Source organism: Neolamprologus brichardi, chromosome 7, assembly GCF_056152115.1.
Source record: "Neolamprologus brichardi isolate AB-2024 chromosome 7, ASM5615211v1, whole genome shotgun sequence".
NCBI lineage: Eukaryota > Metazoa > Chordata > Actinopteri > Cichliformes > Cichlidae > Neolamprologus > Neolamprologus brichardi.
In genome coordinates this window covers 13045587-13067365 of record NC_142110.1, presented here as the reverse complement: position 1 = coordinate 13067365, position 21779 = coordinate 13045587, and the positions used below count along the sequence as shown (strand labels likewise).

The following is a 21779-nucleotide window of genomic DNA, read 5'->3' as shown; positions in this document are numbered from 1 at the left end:
GCTCAATAAAGCAGCAGTTAAACAAGACTGAACTCTGCTGGGTCACTTCGCAGCTGCCCTTCTCCTCCTCCACGTGGGGCTTCAAGCCACAGACACAGCCATGTGTATTACGGCAGCATCAGGAGAACGGAACAATGATCTTGCGTTTGCGCCTTGAATGAATCATCTGTGTAGGTGTTTAAGCACTGACATAAATGTCGTCTGATGTTTTCTTACTTGACAGGAAAAGATGAAGGGTAAAAATAAGCTGGTCCCGCGGCTGCTGGGGATAACCAAAGAGTCAGTGATGCGGGTGGATGAGAAGACGAAGGACGTGGTGCAAGAATGGCCACTGACAACAGTCAAGAGATGGGCAGCCTCCCCTAAGAGTTTCACCTTGGTACTGTGTCCTCAGCTCCACTTAGAGTGTGCTGTTATATACACTTCTAGTCCTATGCATTATTTGTATGCAGAGTGTGATATATACAACTCTTTGCTCTTTCCCCCATTTTTCTTCACTTCCCAATACAAACAGAATCCTAAAAATTGTAGAGATCTCAGACTGCAATATTGAATGGTTTTTGGCATTGCTAACCGGCTATTTCTTCTGACTTAACAATAGATACCTGGGGGGAGAATGTGCAGAATTTGAATGTTTTATTTATCTGAAACCTTTTTCAATTTTCTTTACCAGCTGTTGGCTGTTTTCTTTCTCTACTGGAAGGGGTCTACTCCATTTAAAGATTAATAGATTATGCAAAGTACTCTGAGGTATATTTGCCAACATTGATTTAAACTAAGAATACTCGCCCACGTGTTTCTGTGGAACGCTTTGAAGTGAGCAGTTTTCAGATTCACTACATCTCATTTTTAATCAGCTCTTTGGAGAAATCGGATGCTCCGTGGAAGCATGTCGCTTTTTTTTTCATTAAGAGCAGAAATGAGGAAGGTACTGCCATGTTTATTCAGCCCCAGTAAGGTTTTTTTTTTTTTTTTTTTAATCTATGCACAGATAGTAAGGGTTTTATCACGAATAGAGTATTTCTGCAGTCTTGGGTAGATGTTACTATAAAATAATTTCAAATGACTAACTTGTCTTGCCCTGAATCTTTGGACTCTTCCATGCATTACAAAGGATTTTGGAGAGTACCAGGAAAGCTACTACTCTGTCCAGACTACAGAGGGAGAGCAGATATCCCAACTCATTGCTGGGTATATTGACATCATTCTTAAAAAGGCAAGTAGTTGAAAATAAAATAAAAACACATATCTATCTGAATCAATATGAGATACATCCACCTCTTCACATATTCGGCCCACAGTATTCACTGGTGTCTGTTAAACTTCGCTCTGCAGAAGCAGAGTAAGGATCGTTTTGGCCTTGAGGGGGATGAGGAATCCACCATGCTGGAGGAATCAGTTTCCCCTAAGAAGTGAGTAGTATCTAGTGTATAAAAATGCTGACCATTGTGATTCTCTTCACACAGTCTAGTTATTCATGAATTTAAAGCTTACTGTTTAATTGTGCATGTAATTACATTTCTGCCTGCCCAGCAGTGTACTCCCCGAGAGACATGATGTTAGAATTAAACACAAAAAACAGCACTTTAAACCTGAGACAATAACATTAATGCTCTTCTCGATACCCCAGAATACAATTTGTTAAATGGGTAGTTGTGTGATTTTTATAAAAGCTGCCTCAGGGTAAAGCTACAAGAATATAATTTTATTTTGGAAAAAAAAAATTGCATCATTTGGAGGTCAAGATATATCACCGGTAAAAAAAAAAAGAAAAAAAGAAACAGCTTGCTAGAAGCTGTTTTAGTCAGGTATTTTTTTTTCCTATTTGGTTTCTGTCTGTCCAGATTTTCAAGTGTAGCTCAGTAACTGATGGAAATCGAGGTAAAGCAGCTGGACTGGGGCTCTGTCACACAGAATCTGGAAATTTGTTATCACTGGAAATCCACATGGCTGTCAGTGAAACCGCTCTGGCAGAATGGGGCATCATATTCCTGCTGCTTGTGGACCAATTGACTCATGTTGTGGTTCTCAGTACAAAAACATAATTGCTGCCTCTCAAAACAAGCCGTAATTAACTGGTGGAGTCAGGAGCATCTGTTGAGTTAGGCATGAAAACTCTGTTTTTTTGTACAGTATTTCTTCTGACGTTGCCTGCGTACTGTGGGAGCAGTTGTTGGTGCGTGATAATTGTTTTAATTATAATTCTGTCATTTTTGTCATTTAAGTTAGAAACAGTCACATTATCATTTTGAAGAGTTATTTAAAAAGATCCTCCTAAGTAATACAAGGGAAAAGGTTACTCTAAAATGCCTACATATGCAAGTAATTTAGTTTTAAATTTTGTCTAGACGTACACATAAATTTATGTGATAGAAGATCAGATTAAAAGCCTGACAGATGAGAAGATAAACATATACACCCTATGATCTTGGCATGAAACTGGACAAAGACCAAAGGTAAACAAATACAGAGACAAAGGCTGACTATTCAGAGATGAGACAATGAGTGTGTAACACTCTTACAGTACTATCGAACAGTAATATAAATAGCAAAACTCATAAGCAGAAAGAACATCATTAACCTCCTAGGACCTGGCGTCCAAATATGCGGACATCACATTTTGGATTGTCTAGACCACAATACTACATTTTGCTCTACAAGAGCCTGATATCCACTTACGAGGACATTAAACTGCCACTGTTCGATTGAAATTTATAAACGAATGTCCTCATATGTGGATATCAGGCCCTTGTAGAACAAAATCGAGTAAAAAGATAATTCTTTGGGACCTGATGATTGTGTAAAAACAATCAGCCCAAATAGCGAAGAGAAATTAAAAATGGATGCCATGAAAGAGTTTGGGTCTTCGGAGGTGAAACTATGAAGACTAAATGTTAGAACTAGAACCTAAATAATTTCACCAGATCAGAAAATAAATCTAAAACCACTAAAACTCAAAGCACATGCCCCAAAAACCTAGGATCCTGACAATATTTGGTTTAGTGTCCCTTAGCAAATTGTACTTTGGCCACATAGTTTTAGTTGCCATCAACATGCTTCTGGCATAATTCTGGCTGGATTTTTGGACACTCTTCTTGTCAAAATAGATCGTTTCTTTCTTTTGTGTAATAAAAAAGTTTCAGTAGGGTGGAGGTCATGGCCATTCCAGGAGCTTAATATTAGCCGTCTTTATCCATTCCAAAACCAGTTTCTATGCATGTTTGGGATCATTGTCCTGTTAGAACACCCAGTTGTGTGAGATGAAGTTGAAGGAGGTAGTCCTCCTCCATCTTTATTCCGTTCACTTTGTGCAATGTATCAGTACCACTGGCAGCTAAAGAGCCCCAAAGCATGATGCTACCACCACCATGCTTGACAGTTTGTGCAGTGTTCTTAGGTTTGAAAGCCTTACTTTACTCCTCCAAACATGCCTTTTGTCATTGTGGGCAAATAGCTCAACTTTAGGTCTGTGAAGGTTCTCAGTCATCCAGGTAATCGTAGTCTAAGGAGCTTGGAAAGAAAAGCGTCTGGACTTGTTTAAGTTGCTTGAAGACGTTTCGCCTCTCATCCGAGAAGCTTCTTCAGTTCTAAGGGTCAAATGGTGGAGAGTCCCAGATTTAAACCCAGTGGGAGTGTCCCCCCAAAGAGGGACAAAGGACCCCCTGATGATCCTCTACCTAATCACATGAGCCAAGGTGTGAAAGCGGGTGTGGGTCCCAATTAGCCAGGGTTTCGGGTGAGCTTATTGTGAAATGATCTTGAAATATGCAGTTGTTTAGAAATGGGTCCAAAAGGCCTTCCCAACTTATAAATCTACAAGTCTTCCTCTTCACAAAAAAAATTTCAAAGAAACCATTTGAAGGCCAAAGTTACTATGACATTCATGCCCATGATGAGTGTAAGTAACCTTCTGACCACAATAGTATGTACAAGCATATAATGTGCATACAGAACAGCTGTGGCTTTGGAAACAGAGTGGGTTGGCCACTAATCATATGGTCGGTGTTTTGATCCAAACCTCAGTGCTCCTAATGTAGGTGAATGGATGAATGTGGCTTCTAGTATGAAGTACATTGAGTGGTCAATTAGACTGAAAAATGTTACAAATATGCAGTCTATTACAATACATAAAGTTAATGTTTTGGTGTGATTAATTATAAAATTCTTCTTACTGCTTTCTATTTCTTTTTATTTTTTAATAAGGTCCACAATTTTGCAGCAGCAGTTCAATCGGGTAGGCCGTGTGGAGCACGGCTCTGTAGCCCTTCCAGGTATAATTCGGTCTGGGTCTATTGGCGGGCCTGACACTTTCAATATGGGTACTATGCCCTCTGCTCAGCAGCAAATCACCACAGGGCAAATGCACAGAGGACACATGCCTCCACTGGTGAGTAAGCGCTGACAAACATGCTGGTCTTTTTTTCTTTTCTTTTTTGCTTTGATTCAGATAGTAACTGAAACTGTAGCTTCCAACCTGTGGGCCATTTAGGAAAAAATGTGCGACCTAAAGAAATCTGATCAAGACAGTTTCACAATCTTGCAGTGAGACTCCTTTTGTTAGGCCATTTGCAAAAACTGTGTCTGTGTTGTTTGTTGCTGTCAGAGTCTAGCCCAGCAGGCCCTGATGGGGACCATCAACAGCAGTATGCAGGCTGTGCAGCAGGCCCAGGCTGACCTGGGACATGTCGATAATCTGCCTCCACTGGGCCATGACTTGGTGAGCCATATTACAACCAGTTACTTCAGTTGTGGAAAATATTTCAGAACAGTTGCACCATGCATAGATGGTGCACTCTACCACATTCCCACAATCCTAGCAATCCCTTGAGTTGTGCTTTTCTAACACTCAAGATTGTGTGCTTTCTGATATTACAGCCTCTGGATTTGCAAAGCAAAGATGGCTTAAAAAGAATCAAGCATTCTAATCACATCAAAGTCCATCAAATATCTCAAATATAATTAGGATGTAGGACTGACTGTAAATGTGGAGGCTGTATTTAATGCTTGAGTGTTTCCAAAGCCATAGGTGTTGTACTAGCCTAGTCCTTTAATCCTGTGAAAGAAAGCTGATATGAGCTGAAAATCACACACTACGATGAATGCCAATAGCTCTCATTTTCCTCCACCAAAAGGCATCCAGGGTTTGGGTTCAGAACAAAGTGGATGAATCCAAACATGAAATCCACTCTCAGGTTGATGCCATCACTGCTGGAACAGCATCTGTGGTCAATCTCACTGCAGGTGAGTGCCCAGGAAAATGCTAAATAACTAGAAAAAAGAAAAGGGATGGCATATGTTATTATTTTCTGGTTTTATTAATTTCTATATATGAGCTTTGGTTTCTGAAGTCTGCACTGGGCATAGTGCAAATGGTGTAAATCAATATGTTTTCCAAGTCAGCGTTACTGAGATGGTATTAAAACTAAAATGTATGTCTCAATTTTGCCTCATAAATATTTCTATGATTCATAAATCTTGAACTTGTTGTCCTGAAGCTGAGTTTACTGCCAGTGTCTCTTTCAGCGCCTCATGATTTTTGGCACAATGCCAGTCAGGTTCCAGCCAGCCTTTTGCTTGGTTTTAATCTTACCTTGCCATCTGTTTGGTTGCACGTATGCTAGCTTCTCTGTCTAATACAAAGCTTTTTTGTCAGCGTGCTCATATTCCATTTCAAATGGGTTCAAGCTACAGCACTGACACTGATGTGCTTGTTGCAGCATGTGAAACACAAGCTTCTCCGTGGCTTAGCAAAATTAAGGTGGCAACAGCATAACATATTAAGATGCACAGCAGAGATGTAACCCGATTAGCTTGTAATGATGGCTATCCATCCTCTGCAGGTGAGCCGACAGAAACTGACTACACAGCAGTGGGCTGCGCCATCACCACCATCTCCTCCAACCTGACGGAAATGTCTAAGGGTGTTAAGTTGCTTGCGGCATTAATGGACGATGAGGTGGGCAGTGGACACAAGCTCATGGGTGCTGCCAGGATGCTGGCAGGAGCTGTGTCAGATCTGCTCAGATCTGTTGAGCCCGCAGCCGCAGAGGTGAGGCACCTGCTGATTATTGTAGTGATTTGGACCTCATCCTTATCTCTAATCGCAGTAGTCACAAAGGCACACACAGTTTTGAACTGCATTTTTTTTTATCTGTGTCCCAGCAAAGATGTATTACAGAAGGTTTTACGGGGATGATTTTTTTGATCCTAAATTCTGTTTGGATAATTCATGGGAGCCTCTGTGAGAGCAAGCCAAGCCTGTGTAATGAATGTGATGATGTCATTCCCATACAGCCCAGGCAGACGGTGCTGACGGCAGCAGGAAGCATTGGACAAGCCAGCGGGGACTTGCTCCGTCACATGGGGGAGGGCGAGACTGATGAGAAGTTCCAGGTTGGACGCCACCCCCTCACTGTTTCTATGACACTGCTGGCCAAACAGGAAGGCACACACATTTTCTGAACTCGCTTTAAAAATGTCAATACAAAATTATGTAATAACCTCAGACTTTATTATTAGACCCTCACTTTATGTGGATTTGAAACAAAGTGTCAGAAGGAGAGCTTTTAGTAGTAAAGTGACAATGCATTGTTCCAGACCTCCACTAACAGAACCGTTTCAGTAGCCTTCTCTAGCTGCCTAATTTATTCTTTTACTCTGAAATTCATTTACATGCCACATACACCTTAGTTTAGATGTCCTCTCGCAGCTTTTATACCACTCTCTTTAGTGTTAATGCCTGGAGAAGAGGGCTCATAAATCATCCACGGTCTTGTTCTCATTGACCTTGAGACAGCGTTCTTCTGTTACATTAACATAGTTTGTATTCCATTTGCTATACATAGTAGCACAGATGTGCTGCCTAAAATTCTTAACCATTTATCTCTTTCTGTTATGTGCTACACTTGTTCCACATGCATTAGCTGTGCAGTAATCACTCTATATAGATTGAAAAAATATGAAAACATTTACTTCCCTGATCCCATCAGTCACATGTTTGCAGCTGCGCTGTGTTTCAGTGAAGGACATTGATTAATATGTTGCAGGACACCCTGATGAATCTGGCAAAAGCAGTGGCCAATGCAGCTGCTATGTTAGTCCTGAAGGCCAAGAACGTGGCCCAGGTGGCCGAAGACACCATATTGCAGAACCGGGTGATTGCAGCTGCCACTCAGTGTGCCCTGTCCACCTCACAGCTGGTCGCCTGCACTAAGGTACTGATGTAAAACTTGTTCGTCTCAGCAGCCCAGTAGGTAAAGGACAAACTATTAACCAGAAAATGATCCAAAAAAAAAAAAATATGGGACATATATGACATATTTAAAAAAATATGTAATACTAATGTTTTATCCAATTGAAGCAGGTCATCATTGTATTTGTTGAATTCTTTAAATAGCAACTAAAGAAATGTATTCTGTATATATGTAGCAATATGTTTTATTTTAAAGCCTCACTTGTTGCATTTGGTTAGATGAGGTAAGATTAATTGTAGATACAGTTTGTGTCTTCAAATTTTCTCTGTTTGTTTCCTTTGACTATTTCTGCCAACATCTGTGTGTGGTGCAGGTGGTGAGCCCAACCATCAGCTCCCCAGTGTGTCAGGAGCAGCTTGTCGAGGCCGGGAAGTTGGTGGACCGTTCCGTGGAAACCTGCGTCAAAGCTTGCCGCTCGGCCAGCGACGACGGTGAGCTGCTGAAGCAAGTTGGGGCAGCAGCTGGTGTGGTGAGCCAGGCTCTCAGCGACCTCCTGCAGCACGTCCGCCACTACGCCAGCTGCGGCGAGCCTATTGGACGTTACGACCAGGCCACGGATACGATTATGAACGTGACCGAAAACATTTTCACTTCCATGGGTGATGCTGGTGAGTGAATACCTGTGTTTATTTGAATTTTTTAATGTGTTTTGACTTTATCACAGAGGTGCTGAAGGTATATTTGTGTTTATGTGTATGTTAAGTGATCTTAAAAGCCCTCGACCTGTTTTGAAAGCTAACACTGTTCGCAATGGCTTGAACCATGAGGCCGAAGAATTTTCAAACACAGTCGATTCTCAAGGGGTTATGGGAAACATGTCATCCAAAACCACTACAGAGTACTCAATCTGGTCCCAATCAGCATCAGGAAGACTTTGAAATTTAACAGGAAACACATGACCTGGGGATTTTTTGAGGGAACAAATGTTTAAATGCTGAGGCACTGCTACGCTTTTCTCATTTAATCTCATTGTTGAGTTGATTGTCAACAGAGTGTGTTGGTTGAATCCCAAGAAATTAGCATGTAGGCTGTAACGCATATAAATGTATTTCATAGTCTTCTCTGGGTGAGCTATTTTTGAGCCGGAGGTGGGTGAGTGGGGAAACACAGCTCTTTGTAGCAGGTGTGTGTGGAGATGCAACATATATCAAAAGATTGTTTTATTTGTGGGAACAGGGATGACTCACTAGAAACCTAGCTATGAGAGTAGATGAAGATGGTGTGAACCTGCACGACTACAGAAATTTCTTACTGATGCACTAGGTTTGCCTGTTAGGATGAATTAATATACTGTGCTAATTTGTCGAACACTGAAATACTTACAGCTGTAATAGCTCTGGTCGTGTAAGTTTAAGTAGTATGATTTTTCAAATTTACATAAAAAATTGTTTTACCTCTACAGTCTCATATGTAAGCTGGTAATGAGAGCCGAACTTACCAGTAACAGTCATCGTCCAATCACATCAATTATGCCTTTAATGAAGATCTGTATGTATTAATGAGGCACTATTATAGTAAAAGTGTTAGAAATCCTTTTAGTGGCCTCACAAGCGTTTTGTCTACATTTTCATAGGAGGCAATATTTCCAAAACCTTTTAAAAAATATGCTGGCTGTCAAGGCTGATACAGATGTTAACGTTTTTGTCAAAATTTCCAGAGTGGCTTTTTAACACAGCAAGAAAGTTTTAATTTAGAAAGCATAAATTAATTCTGTTTGCACACAATAACTGGTGGATCATATCAGAATAAATAAAAATGACCAGGGTCAAATATTAATAACCCACTGAAAAACTGACCTTTTTATTGAGCCATAGCACAAACAACTGCTGTGCAAAGATTTGCTTTAACTCTGTAATGCTCAAAGCTTGTACAATCAAGTTATTTTATGGTGTTTGTGTTAAAGAGTCATCAAAAAATTGTCAAAAATTCAAACAAAGCCACAAAGTACAGATCAGAGGAAGGATGTGGAAGATTTCAAGGACTCTGAAAAGCAAACTAGTGAGAGACGTGTCTAGAGACCCAACAATAACTGCCAACACACTAGTGAATGATTTAGATATGTCAGGAAGTGGAGTCTCGGAGAACACAATCACTATCCTGCACAGGAATGGAGGGTGAGGTTTCACACCAAGAACAACTCAATTTCTGCACATGAGATACCTTCAAGCCTGACTGAAGAATCCTAAGGACAACCTGGAGAATGATTATGTATACTGGAAGCATCTCTTTTGGTCAGATAAGATTCAATTAGAGCTCTTTGGGCACAGAGATGTGTGGAGAAAGAAGGGAGTGGTGTACAATAAAAAAAATACCATCTTCACTGTTGAAACACGGTGGTGGGAGTATTATGCTGTGGGGATGCGTCCGTGCATCTGTAACTGAGAATCTTGTCAAGGTGGAAGGAATCATGAAGAAAGAAAGATATACAAAGATTTTGAAAGAAGGTTTTGACTAGTTTGCTCAAAGCCCTGACTTGAATCTGATTAAAATTCCGTGGGAGACTCAGACATTCGCCAAAGAACAACGGGCTGGGGTTGATTAGGAGATGTGTGTGAGGCGACTGCAGGTTATTGTCCAGCAAAATGATACACAATTAGGGTTGCCAACTCCCTGAGAAATAAATAAGGGACACCTCGTGGCCAGGGCCGGGCGACCCAGTTGTCTTCACCCTTCCCAGTGTGGTGAATTTTTTAGCTCTTTTTTTGTGTGTGAAATTATTTTTTTAACCATTTGACTTGAATTTGATTTAAGTAGATGCGTATTCTTTGTGATATCAACACATGGGAAACAAAAATCATTTAGCCATTTATTTTTAGCTCAAAATGACAACATTAACACAATAAAACAGGTCTCTTTCTTAAACAGAAGCCTGTCATGCTTAACTTTTGAGAATAAAAGTAAATCTTTCTTTAAAAGAACTCTGTCCTGCTTAACTTAAAATTATATAAATTAATAGAAAACAATAGAAAGAAAAATATTCTTGTAACAGTGCACATTTAGTGCATTTAGTGCAATTGGCTTCAGTAGAGGCATTATTTCAGCTTTTGCTCCCGTTTGTAAACCCACTTGTTCCCATGATTACGCATCATAACTCATCATTATTATTCATCTATGTATTACTTTTATGTATTACTCATCTATTTGTTGTAATCATCTATCCTTGCAGTTGTTTATTACACAAAATAAATTATATTATCACACTTCTGGCCACATAGCGCTGATATTCACTGCACGTGCCCATTTTAACCTTAACCAGAGGGTTTAAAAACAAACAAACCAGTGTTTACATACCATATCTGCTTCTGCCGTGGCCTGGTGGACAAAAATTGGTTAAGGGTTCCCCGAGCATGTTCTTCATGTGCCCACCATTAGAAGCATGCCTATGGAAAAAGTGCGTCGGCACACAGTGCAGTGCGCTTTATAGGTGTTATTGTGCACTTTTCCAGCCAGGTGTTTTCCTTTTCCCATTCTTCCCTGTACTTTTGAAGCCTTTTTTCCCTTTCTCTGAGAGGAACAAACATTACTGGTCTAATGCTGGGCTCACACTGTGCGATTTTGGGCCCATTTTGAGCCGATTTTTGAGTCGTGCAACCAATTTGGTGATCGGCCCGATTTTGGCCTTCATCGTGCATCGTGTAGTATACGTGGGGTAACGAGAAGCGATTAACACCTCACGACCAGCTCCCGATCATCAATCGCTCGTGAGGGTGTCACCGCGGCCGCTCACACTGCCCACGCGCAAACACGTAAACGTCGGTGAAAAAGACGGAGCAGCACGGCTGTGCAGCGTGTGATCTGGACACAAGCGACGGAGGCACAACTTGTAGAACTTTGGAAAGCTCATCCGAGCCTTTTCGATGTGGCATCACCAAATTATCACGACCACAACAACCGTGAAAATAGTTGGATTTACATTGCTGCTCAATCACAGCTGCCTGATCAGTGTTTTTCATTAGCAATTTAGCAAAGTTGATGGTGGTGCGTGTCTGTGTGAGTGAAAGACAGAGAGGGAGAGCGAGCGACAGATTTTCTGTTATAACCTTCATTTTATGGAGGCACAGTGTGACTCAGGTCGCATCAGAGCATCGGGCGGTATAGTGTGGGACCCTGCATCGTGACCTACGAACTTATAACCCATGCGAGCCAATCGTGCAGTTTGAAAATCGCACAGTGTTTGCCCAGCTTCAGGTGTACTGTCGTCTGAGACTTGCACCGCAGTGTCGGCGTTTGTTTCCCTCTTGGCCATGCTTTTTGTTGTGGTCTAGTGATGGGTCGTTCGCGAACGAAATGGCTCTTAGAGCCGGCTCTTTGAAGTGAACGACGCGAGCCGGCTCCTTATTGGGAGCCGTGAGGGTTTTTTTTTTCTTTCTCTCACCCTCTCTCTCGGCCTTTTTTCCGCTAAACTCGCACGCGCGGCCTGTACTGTGCGCTGGGCAGAGGGGGGAGGAGCGTTAGTTACACTCGCAGTAGCACAGGATCAGAGCCAGAGAGAAAGAGAGCGAGGGACAACAATGTCACATTAGAAAGGTATAGTAATCATCCACTATTTTCAGTTGCAGATGATAAAGGATTCAGAAATCATGCAGGCCCATATGACAGAGAATGTGCATCTTCTTTTTGTTTTAATATTTTAATTTATATTTAATTGTGTTGTGGTTTGCAGTGTTTTGTGTTGTTTCACGTTAAATTTGTTTAAAAGGAAAAAGCTGAAAATTTAAATAGTTAAAAGTTTAAAATGTAAATAGTTGTTCTTTGTATTATATGATTTATTTATTACATTTTATGTGGAGTGAATAAATAAAGTATATTTATGGTGGCCCTTAGAGATAAAGCACGTACAAACTCCAAAACACGTAAAAACTCCAAAACGCGTAAAAACTCCAAAACGTGTAAAAACTCATACGCACTTACAAACCCTGAAGCATGTACAAACTCCAAAACACGTAAAAACTCAGAAGCACGTACAAACTCCAAAACACGTAAAAACTAAGAGGCACGTACAAACTCAGAATCATGTACAAAAGCCAACAGAAGTGCTCCAGGATGCTAGGGCGCAGTGTTGAGCTTTTGTTTCCTAGTGGCTACACAAGCCAGGAAGTATCAACAACCGGATTTGGTGTGTGGTAGTAACAGGTAAATGATTTTTTTTTAAATTATTTGAATAAATATGAGTGCTTGTCTATAAATACACAAACAATACACACATGCTTTCAATTGTGTACTTTAAGTGATCTGGGTAGCTCTGTTTTGGAAGTTCAGTTCATGCTAGAAATGTGTTTTGGAGTTTGTACGTGCTTTTTGGAGTTTGTATATGCTTTAGAGTTTGTACGTGCTTTGTCTCTAGGGGCCATATATGAACATATATAAATAAAACCACTTTTTTTACATTAGTAATTCCTTTTCTGCATAATTTCATATTATTGTTAATGATTAAATAATTAAAGCAACAAAACAACCTGAAGAGCCGGTTCGGAGCCGAAAGAGCCGGCTCTTTTTAGTGAGCCGAGCCGAAAGAGCCGGATCTCTAAAAAGAGCCGGAAATCCCATCACTATTGTGGTCATCTGTTGTCTTCCGGTATTTTCTCCGCAAGCGACCTTTCCTCAACCAATGAGATGAGCGGTAATCTGAATCGTCATACTCGAATTGTCATAAGTGTGCTGTCAGCTCATTGGTCACAAAGCAGGAGCGGGGCTGGGAATTATGTTTTCAAACAAAGCGTTAATTACATTAAAACTTATAGACTACTTTTGATTCTCACTGTATTACGGGACAAAGTGCGTCCCTTTTCAGCTCAATACGGGACGTGTACTTTTGTTTCTAAATACGGGACGATTCCGTTTTTTAAGGGACGGTTGGCAACCCTATACACAATTGACTATTAGCTTTAGCAGGCTAATAATTTTGACCCTGCCAGCTTTAGTTTTTCTTTTCTTTTGTCATTTTGTTTCAAAGTAATATAAGTATCAAAACTAAAACTAGGCTGTTTGGAAAAAGAGTGTTAAAAATCACTGGCTTTCTAATAAAAATGACATTTTTGTGGAGGTGCTAATAATTCTGTCTTCATTAGCATAGATGTCGTCACTGAAAAGACAAAAGAAAAATGTAAATGGACAAATCAGCTGAATTTCAGTTGTAACAGTTGTAATAGATCATTTTGATGTTTATACGGGGCACTAACTTGGTGTTTGCGTGTGAACAGGTGAGATGGTCCGTCAGGCCAGAGTTTTAGCCCAAGCTACCTCTGACTTGGTCAATGCCATGAGATCAGATGCAGAGGCAGAAGTTGATGTTGACAACTCCAAAAAATTGCTTGCTGCAGCCAAGCTCTTGGCTGATGCCACAGCTCGGATGGTGGAGGCTGCTAAGGTAGGAAAGCATCAGGCTTAACCTCACAATGCAGTGTGGTTAACATAATACCAGACAAGCTAACTGCTTTCAGTCATTATTACATTACTTTATTGTACTTTATTATATTCTACAAAATTTAACCTAGCTCTTGATGCAGTGCATTTTATTTTGTTGTTGTTACATCTAGAACAGTTTTAAAGGAATTGAACTGAATGTGTTGCCTTTGATAGAAAACAAGTGTTGGCATTACTGCATGCACTATCTGCTAGCATCATTTCACATCCAAAATAAAAAGGCTGCTGCATCAGTGGCTCTTAATGAGCCCCTGGCACTGCTGAGCAGGATATTATCAGTGTGAAATACGCAGGCATGTGAAACGCTGCTTATGGCTCGTTAGATGTTTTTGATCTGTGACACATTAATCACCACGTCACTGCCATTATCAAAGAGGAAGTGAGGATCTGGCACTGACGGTTTCCTTGGAAACTGTCAAAAAGCAGACAGATCTAAATGACTATTTCCATCTATTGCACAACTTGCATAACCGGAGTTGTTTAAACTTTTATTGCTGAGATCTGATAGCTGTTGTTAGATTCTGTATGTGCAGTACAGTATGTGTGAGGGAGTGTGAGGGAGTGTGTGTCCGCGTGTGCACATCTGCACATGTGTACATGAATGTGTGTTAATGCATCCCCCAGGGGGCAGCCGCCTACCCGGACAATGAAGACCAGCAACAGAGACTCAGAGAGGCAGCTGAAGGGCTACGTGTCGCCACTAACGCGGCGGCTCAGAACGCAATAAAGAAAAAAATAGTCAACAGGCTGGAGGTGAGTTAAAGGACTCAATGTGTCATCATTTTTTCTGTTTTCTGACCTTGATCAAAACATAAATCTTCTTCTTGTTTCACCTTACTGACAAAGGTGTGACCCAAACATCTCTTTCTGTTATTGTATAATACCTGCAAAAGAAAGATGGTGTAAAAATAAAAGGAGAAAGAAAACACTGAAAAAAGGATGCAAATAACCATGTGCTTCAGCCCATATTAGTAGAAACAACTGCTGGGCAATTTATTATATTTGTATTATTTCTCTTTCCTATAGCACTGTGCTATAAGCCCCATTAGTGCTGTGAATGAGCCACCTAAGTGTAAAGATCTGTATTTAGCTCTTGGTATCAGTTTGCCTCTAATGACTTCCCGCTCTCTGCACAAGAACACACAGTGTAGTGTTCAGTTTTCTAGGCACATAAACTATGCATTACCGAGGGCTAGAATAAGCCTGCTATCAGACATGCAGCATCTCAGTCATCCTTCTTGCATCAGATGTTCACAGTAATGATGGTAATAGCATCCTCTATCGAGACAGCATGTAAGCTGGGGAAGACCAGAATGTTGAGCATATCCAAGTGGATGTGACAAATGTAACAGATGACACTATGACCCATAAGACCCCTTAATTTATCCAGTTTTATACAGACAGCATGATGAGCATATCATTTTATGTGTTCCACTGACAAGCCACAAACTGAAGTGGCAGTGTAATAGGTGGGGTTTGTTTGTCTGTTTCTCTGCAAGATTATGCGAAAGCTACCAAGCCGAATTTCATGAAACTTGATTGAGTGGGTTAAGTTCAAAGGAAGAAGACATTAAATTTTCTTTTGTATACTGATCACATTCTTTAAAATTGCAAAAGAAAAACAAGGGCACTTGATCTATCTATCTATCTGTCTATCTGTCTGTCTGTCTGTCTGTCTGTCTGTCTGTCTGTCTTTCACTCTTTCACTTTAGGGTTACGTGAAGTATTTGCACCTCTGTGTAAATCCCACACAGAATTCAACCTTAATTTCTCTATATAACGATACCGTGTGTTACGTATATCTTTCCATCAGTATCTCCTCACCCATTTAACAGCTTTGTTTTCAGTCCCGTCATTGCTTCAAACCCTGTCTTGCGTCTATGAATTAATGTAAGCTACACAGGCTATTTTTAGCTTTAGTTCTGGAAATGTGCCCAAGCGAAGGCAGTACTGATCACTTCATGAAATCATGACCGAGCAGCGTAGATCCATCCATTTCCCTCTTCTTCCAAAACCTTTTGGTTGTGACCCCTTTTAGTCTGATTAGAACTCTGTTGGAGTACAGAACATGACAGCCTAATACTGCGCAGAGCAAAAGTGAACATTCCTCTTAGCCAAGCAGCACTCTCTTACTTACATTTTCTCCATTTGTGTCTTCTGAACAGATCGCTGCTAAGCAGGCAGCGGCTGCTGCTACACAGACCATCGCAGCTGCCCAAAACGCAGCTGCTTCCAACAAAAATACAGCCTCACACCAACAGTTAGTTCACAGCTGCAAGGTATGATCCTGTAATCTTTGTGATGTGCTCTTTTGTACTAATGTTATAGCCTGTATTTACATATAATACATGTTGTCACAGGGAGTGTCTTGTTTGGGAGCCTTGTTAGCACCTTTCTCAGTAAGCCATGATGGTGGGGGATATGAAGCAAACATTATGTGGTGTTTAATTTCAGATGGTAGCAGATAGTATTCCCCAGTTGGTGCAGGGAATGAGGAGCAGCCAAGCCCAGCCTGAGGAGCTGGGCCCCCAACTCGCCCTCATCATGGCCAGCCAGAGCTTCTTACAGGTTTGTATTTCACCTTGACACAGTGAGTGACTGTGACCCTCTATCAAAGGAATCTCATTTCTTGGTGTGTTTCTATTACTGTCTCTCAGCCTGGGAGTAAGATGGTGGCATCTGCAAAGTCAGCAGTTCCAACAGTGGCCGACCAAGCTGCTGCTATGCAACTGGGCCAGTGTGCCAAGAATTTAGCTACCTGCCTGGCGGAGCTCAGGACTGCCACGCAGAAGGTATCCTTACATAACGCCGTGAGCATGATTCTTTTCACTGATGCAGGCCATCAGTGAAAAGATTCACTGTCCAATTAGAGTCTAATTCTGTGATCTTACATCAAACATTTACATGCAGAATCACATCTTGTCTGCTGCGTATGGCTTGTGTTTAAGTAACAGCTATGTCTGTGGGGGTTTTTTTTTATTTATTTATTTTTTTAAAGGCACATGAAGCTTGTGGCCCTCTGGAGATTGACTTAGCCCTCAAAACTGTACAGACACTCAAGAGTGAACTTCAGGATGCCAAGATGTCTGTCATCGATGGCCAACTCAAACCACTTCCTGGAGAAACGGTCAGTAAATAGAAACAATTACAGTTTGTCAAGGAAACATTAGGCTAGAGATAGCTGCTGTGTAGAGATACCAAAATGCTAAAGAAATCTTAACCATGAGTCAAATGAGTTATTTATGTGTTTTATTGCTTATACAGCTGGAAAAATGCGCTCAGGATTTGGGAAGCACGTCTAAGACTGTGGGTTCTTCCATGGCCCAGTTGCTGACATGCGCTGCACAAGGCAATGAACATTACACAGGTAGTGTATTTTATACACAAGTGGGGCTGAGAAGTTTGAGCAGCCATTTAGATACATATGAAATACTGCCTGTGACTTTTATTTAAAAGGAATTCTCAAAATTGTGCCGAGTGTCAGTGAGGATAAACCAAGCTAAAGATGTTATTTTATTTGTGCTGTTATTGCCGCCTTGAACCGAACCCCGGGAATCCAACATGGCTTCACTGCTTTGCCGTCAGTTTTGGCTCAAACGGGGATCTCAGTGGAATTGAGATGAAGACGGATAAAGAATAACATTTATAACAATGAGTGCTCCGAGGCAGTACTTCATGCTGTAGCCCAGGGTGCTGCTCTCTACTCATTAATCTTTTTTTTTCACTGGATTTAACATTCCATCAGCAAATGGCTCCACTCTGCTGGTTAATGCAATTTGATGCAATTTGCAGCTTTTTCTTTTTTTTCCCAGTTCTATGTGTAATAAGTTGAGGGGACCTCCAGTGTGAGGCTTTATTTATCATATTAAGTGATTTATTTAAACAATGAAGTTATTTGAGTATAATGATTGTTTTTCCTTTTTTTCACAGTGTGGTGCTGCTAAATCCTGCTTGTTGACTTGCACAATGTCATTACAGTTTTAGTAAAGACAGGAAATACACATAGCTCTCAGTTAGTACTGCTTAAACAGGGCTGCTGAAATGCGACACTGGAATTAATGTATTTGCTAAATCGTCACTCGTTTTTCACAGGTGTTGCTGCTAGGGAAACAGCACAGGCTCTGAGGACATTAGCTCAAGCCGCTCGAGGTGTGGCAGCCAGCACCAAGGAGCCTCAGGCTGCAGCTGCCATGCTGGACTCAGCCCAGTGTGTGATGGAGGGCTCAGCCATGCTCATCCATGAAGCACATCAGGCCCTGGTTCATCCTGGTGATGCTGAGAGTCAGCAGAGACTAGCACAGGTAGCATACCACTTATTAGCATATAGATAGATAGATAGATAGATAGATAGATAGATAGACTGATTGATTGAGGAGCACTGATGGCCCCTGTCTCCCTCATCTACTGATTTGTAAAGATTTTTCCATTACAGTCGTCCCCTCTACTAAGTGTTGCTCTTTTTTTCCTGTCTGCTATGCATTTCTCGGCTGGTTTCCCTCTCTCAGGAGATGTTTTGCTGGAGTAAAACTGTTCATTCTCCAGCATCCCTTCAGGGGATAAACATATTGTTTGGCATATATCTGTGACAGCAGCATAAATTAGTGACACGGATTATTGTGCACTGCTGTGAGCCCAATTTGCATTTGAGATATTTCTCCACATATAGCTTTGCTCTGGGGCTTTGTTGTGTAGCACATTTTTAGAATGACTAATGACGGACCATTGACAGATCTTGTACTGTGTTGCAGGTGGCCAAAGCTGTTTCGCACTCCCTTAATAATTGTGTGAATTGCCTGCCAGGCCAGAAGGATGTTGACATGGCCCTCAGGAGCATAGGCGAGGCCAGCAAGAAGCTACTAGTGGACTTTGTGAGTGTTGCTTAAGCTTTTTCTTAGGGATTTCTTGCCTTTTATGTTTGCATAATGACATGAGCGTATTTATATATCGACCCTTTATCCCCAAACAGAATATTTCCTTTTGCCTGCAGTTTTAATATTCCAAAGTGTGGCCTAATGTGCATGTCTTGTCTTTGAAGCTCCCTCCCTGCAGTAAGACATTCCAAGAGGCCCAGTCTGATCTGAACCACACAGCAGCTGAACTCAACCACTCCGCAGGCGAGGTCGTCCACTCCTCTCGTGGAAGAAGCAGCCAGCTGGCTGCAGCCTCAGGGAAGTTTAGCCAAGACTTTGATGAGTTCCTGGATGCTGGCATTGAGATGGCAGGACACACCCAGGTAGGTTTCATGACCATACAAAGACTTCACGCTCCAGTGACACAGTTTAATAGTGATCCAGTGCCAGCAGTTCATTTAAAGCTTTTATCAGGTAAACTCAAAAGCTTCAAATGCAGAGTGCGTCTTTGCATTACTTTACTAACCAAGAGCTATCGCATTCAGTTAGTCTCGCTAATTCCTCCAAAGAGCTCTAAAGTATTCAGATGCTTTGTGTGATGTTCTTGTTCTGAATATTTTGCTCATTCATTCACAATTCTAAATATCAGACACTGAAGAGGATGTACACTAGTACACATGGGAAATTTTATCTCATGTGTCCTGAAGATACTCCCACAGCTGGGACTGGTTTGTAGGTCCTGACTCCTGTCTAAGTAGAATACTATCAAACTGATCGCTCACCACCCAGAGACTGTGCTGGTCACTCCATGGTAAACAGAATAAAGGCGAACTAGGTATGTTGCATAATTTGGGGTTACATGTTTAGTTCGTTCTTTACCTTTTATAGGAGCAAATTAGCTCCAATGAAGTGGTGTCCACTGCATATGAAAAGTAAAGGGACAGCCTTTCTTGTTCAAGACTGTTTTTAACCTGTACTAATCTCTTACTTTACAACAGCTATCACATTTCTTCAACATGTCTGCATGGAACTAAACACCTCAGATGTTTATTTTGTTTGTCCACAACACTTTTTTTTTTCAGATTCCCCTGATAAGGTTTGTGTTTTTCTGCCACAAATGGCTCATTTTAGTGTATAGTCTCAGATATAGCTTTTTCTTTGTAACCATGGCTTCAAGGCCAGCATCTTGGAATCACCTCTTCACTTTTGGCGCTGAAATAGATTTTTGTGGGTACCGTTTAATGAAGCTGCCAGTTGAGGACCCATGAGGTGTCGGTTTCAAAGTCTAGAGACTCTGATTAACTTGTCCCCTTGTTCTTTTCTACACCGGAGGCTCCTGCTTCTCTTTTATTCTGGTTAGAGCCGGTTTGTGCTGTCTGTGAAAAGAGGCGCGCACCATTGTCAGAAATCTTTCCCACATGAAATAGCCTAAATGTCTTGGAACGAGAATACTCTGAGTTTCAGGAGAAAATTCAATTCTGGGGGGAATTTATGAGACTAAAGTCAAACCCACAAAGGCTCGTATAACTAAGTGCATTACTTCTTTAATCAGAACAGCAGTTTTTAGCTGTGACAACAAAAATTAGAGTTAGGCTTTTTGATATAATAAACTTGGAACACAATAATATTGCATAAAAATCATTAATCGATAATTGTCACTTATACACACAATATTAATTTTACTAAAAAACAAACATTACATAAATTTGACAATCAAAGACTCTGTTATGTGACAAAAGAGGATAGCCACTACTGTAAAGTCGAACACTGTAACCAATACTGTTTAATAATTGTAACACAACATTTAATACAGATTTGAAACCATCAAAAACAAAATTCACCTGAATTTTTCTTCTTCCTTGCATGTGCAGAGTAAGGATGACCAGATCCAAGTCATCGGTAATCTGAAGAACATCTCCATGGCATCCAGTAAGCTGCTACTGGCTGCCAAGTCTCTGTCTGTGGATCCAGGTGCAGCCAATGCTAAGAATCTCCTAGCTGTGGCAGCAAGGTGGGATAAAACGCAAGCAGTACCTGAAATGTGTCAGATTTTCTGAATGCTATGTTGTATTTGCCAGTGAGGTAAACAGCTCAGTAGTATATATCATGTGAATCCTGGCTCAAGATCTGTAGCAAGTAATGATAGCTATAGAAAACAGCTTCTTACTACATCTGTATGCCGCTCCTACAGTGTGTCTGTTCGGCATTGCTAGGGGGAGTACGTATCCTCCCCTTAGTGGAGAGAAGCCAAGCAGCTGGTCCCGCAGGGCTTTAGGCCTGACTGACTTCTCTCTGTCTAATTAGGAAGATGGAAGCTTTGGCTTGAGCCTGTCTGTGCTCAGCAAGGCTGAACACAAACTCGAGACAATCTCGGCACTCCTGTGAGCTGTGTTATCCAATCGCAGCGAGAAGCCGGCAGTGCCATGCTTGAATAGGGGGGCTAAAAGCATGTGTGAGTGAAGCCAGCCTGTGCGTGCATGCAGAGGACACATGTGAGAGCTAAAGAGACTGTGTGGCTGCCTGTGTGTTTCAGGGCGGTGACAGAGAGTATTAACCAGCTGATAACGCTCTGTACGCAGCAAGCAGCAGGACAAAAGGAGTGTGACAACGCCTTGAGGGAGTTGGAGGTAGCTTTCCTCACATACAGGATACCACACAGAGGTTTTCTGGTTTCTATGCATGCCTGTATTTCATGTTTTTTAAATAAAGTTTATGAGTTTTGTATTTTTTTTCTCACGGTTTCCCACTATTTTCCATTAGATTCCTCCTATATAGCCATGTTTTATAGCTGGATAATGCATTCAGAACAATAGTACAGTAGCTGCATTAGCAACACTAATATAACAGGAGCATTTTTACATTCTGAAGTCTACCGATGATTATACTATGAATAGTTTTAAATGATATTAATATTGTTCATTTAGGGCCTTGATTATGATGATTTATCTCTGCACAGATCAATTTATAATTATAATGTTAGCCTCAGGTCTGAATTAAGTAGCTGATAAATTTCCAAGGATATCAACGTAGAAATGCAATATTGTAGTTTAAGTTGTTGTGTCTCCGTCTGTATTCAGGCTGTCAGAGGTCTGCTGGAGAACCCCAGTGAGCCCGTCAACGAGCTCTCCTACTTTGATTGCATCGAGAGCGTCATGGAGAACTCAAAAGTACAGGCGTATAAAATAACCGAGTGCACTATGTACACTAACTGTCAAATATTTTACATGGTAGGCAGCTGAAGAGCTAATCTGTC

At 41.1% G+C, this 21779-nt stretch overlaps 1 protein-coding gene across 2 annotated transcripts in view; it reads left to right on the top strand.

The window, feature by feature from the left end:
* The window catches only part of tln2b (talin 2b), a 90032-nt gene that overhangs the window by 46375 nt on the left and 21878 nt on the right, over positions 1-21779 (top strand). For both annotated transcript variants that reach the window (XM_006789323.2, XM_006789321.2), the window contains exons 10-32: positions 224-379; positions 1115-1216; positions 1336-1412; positions 4204-4387; positions 4604-4717; positions 5133-5241; positions 5841-6049; positions 6295-6393; positions 7047-7214; positions 7567-7861; positions 13454-13620; positions 14301-14429; positions 15842-15955; positions 16131-16244; positions 16334-16468; positions 16675-16803; positions 16941-17043; positions 17769-17977; positions 18425-18544; positions 18712-18909; positions 20398-20537; positions 21060-21153; positions 21604-21693. In XM_006789323.2, the coding sequence (XP_006789386.1) occupies positions 224-379; positions 1115-1216; positions 1336-1412; positions 4204-4387; positions 4604-4717; positions 5133-5241; positions 5841-6049; positions 6295-6393; positions 7047-7214; positions 7567-7861; positions 13454-13620; positions 14301-14429; positions 15842-15955; positions 16131-16244; positions 16334-16468; positions 16675-16803; positions 16941-17043; positions 17769-17977; positions 18425-18544; positions 18712-18909; positions 20398-20537; positions 21060-21153; positions 21604-21693 (3255 nt within the window). The remainder of the gene's footprint in view (positions 1-223; positions 380-1114; positions 1217-1335; positions 1413-4203; positions 4388-4603; positions 4718-5132; positions 5242-5840; positions 6050-6294; positions 6394-7046; positions 7215-7566; positions 7862-13453; positions 13621-14300; positions 14430-15841; positions 15956-16130; positions 16245-16333; positions 16469-16674; positions 16804-16940; positions 17044-17768; positions 17978-18424; positions 18545-18711; positions 18910-20397; positions 20538-21059; positions 21154-21603; positions 21694-21779) is intronic.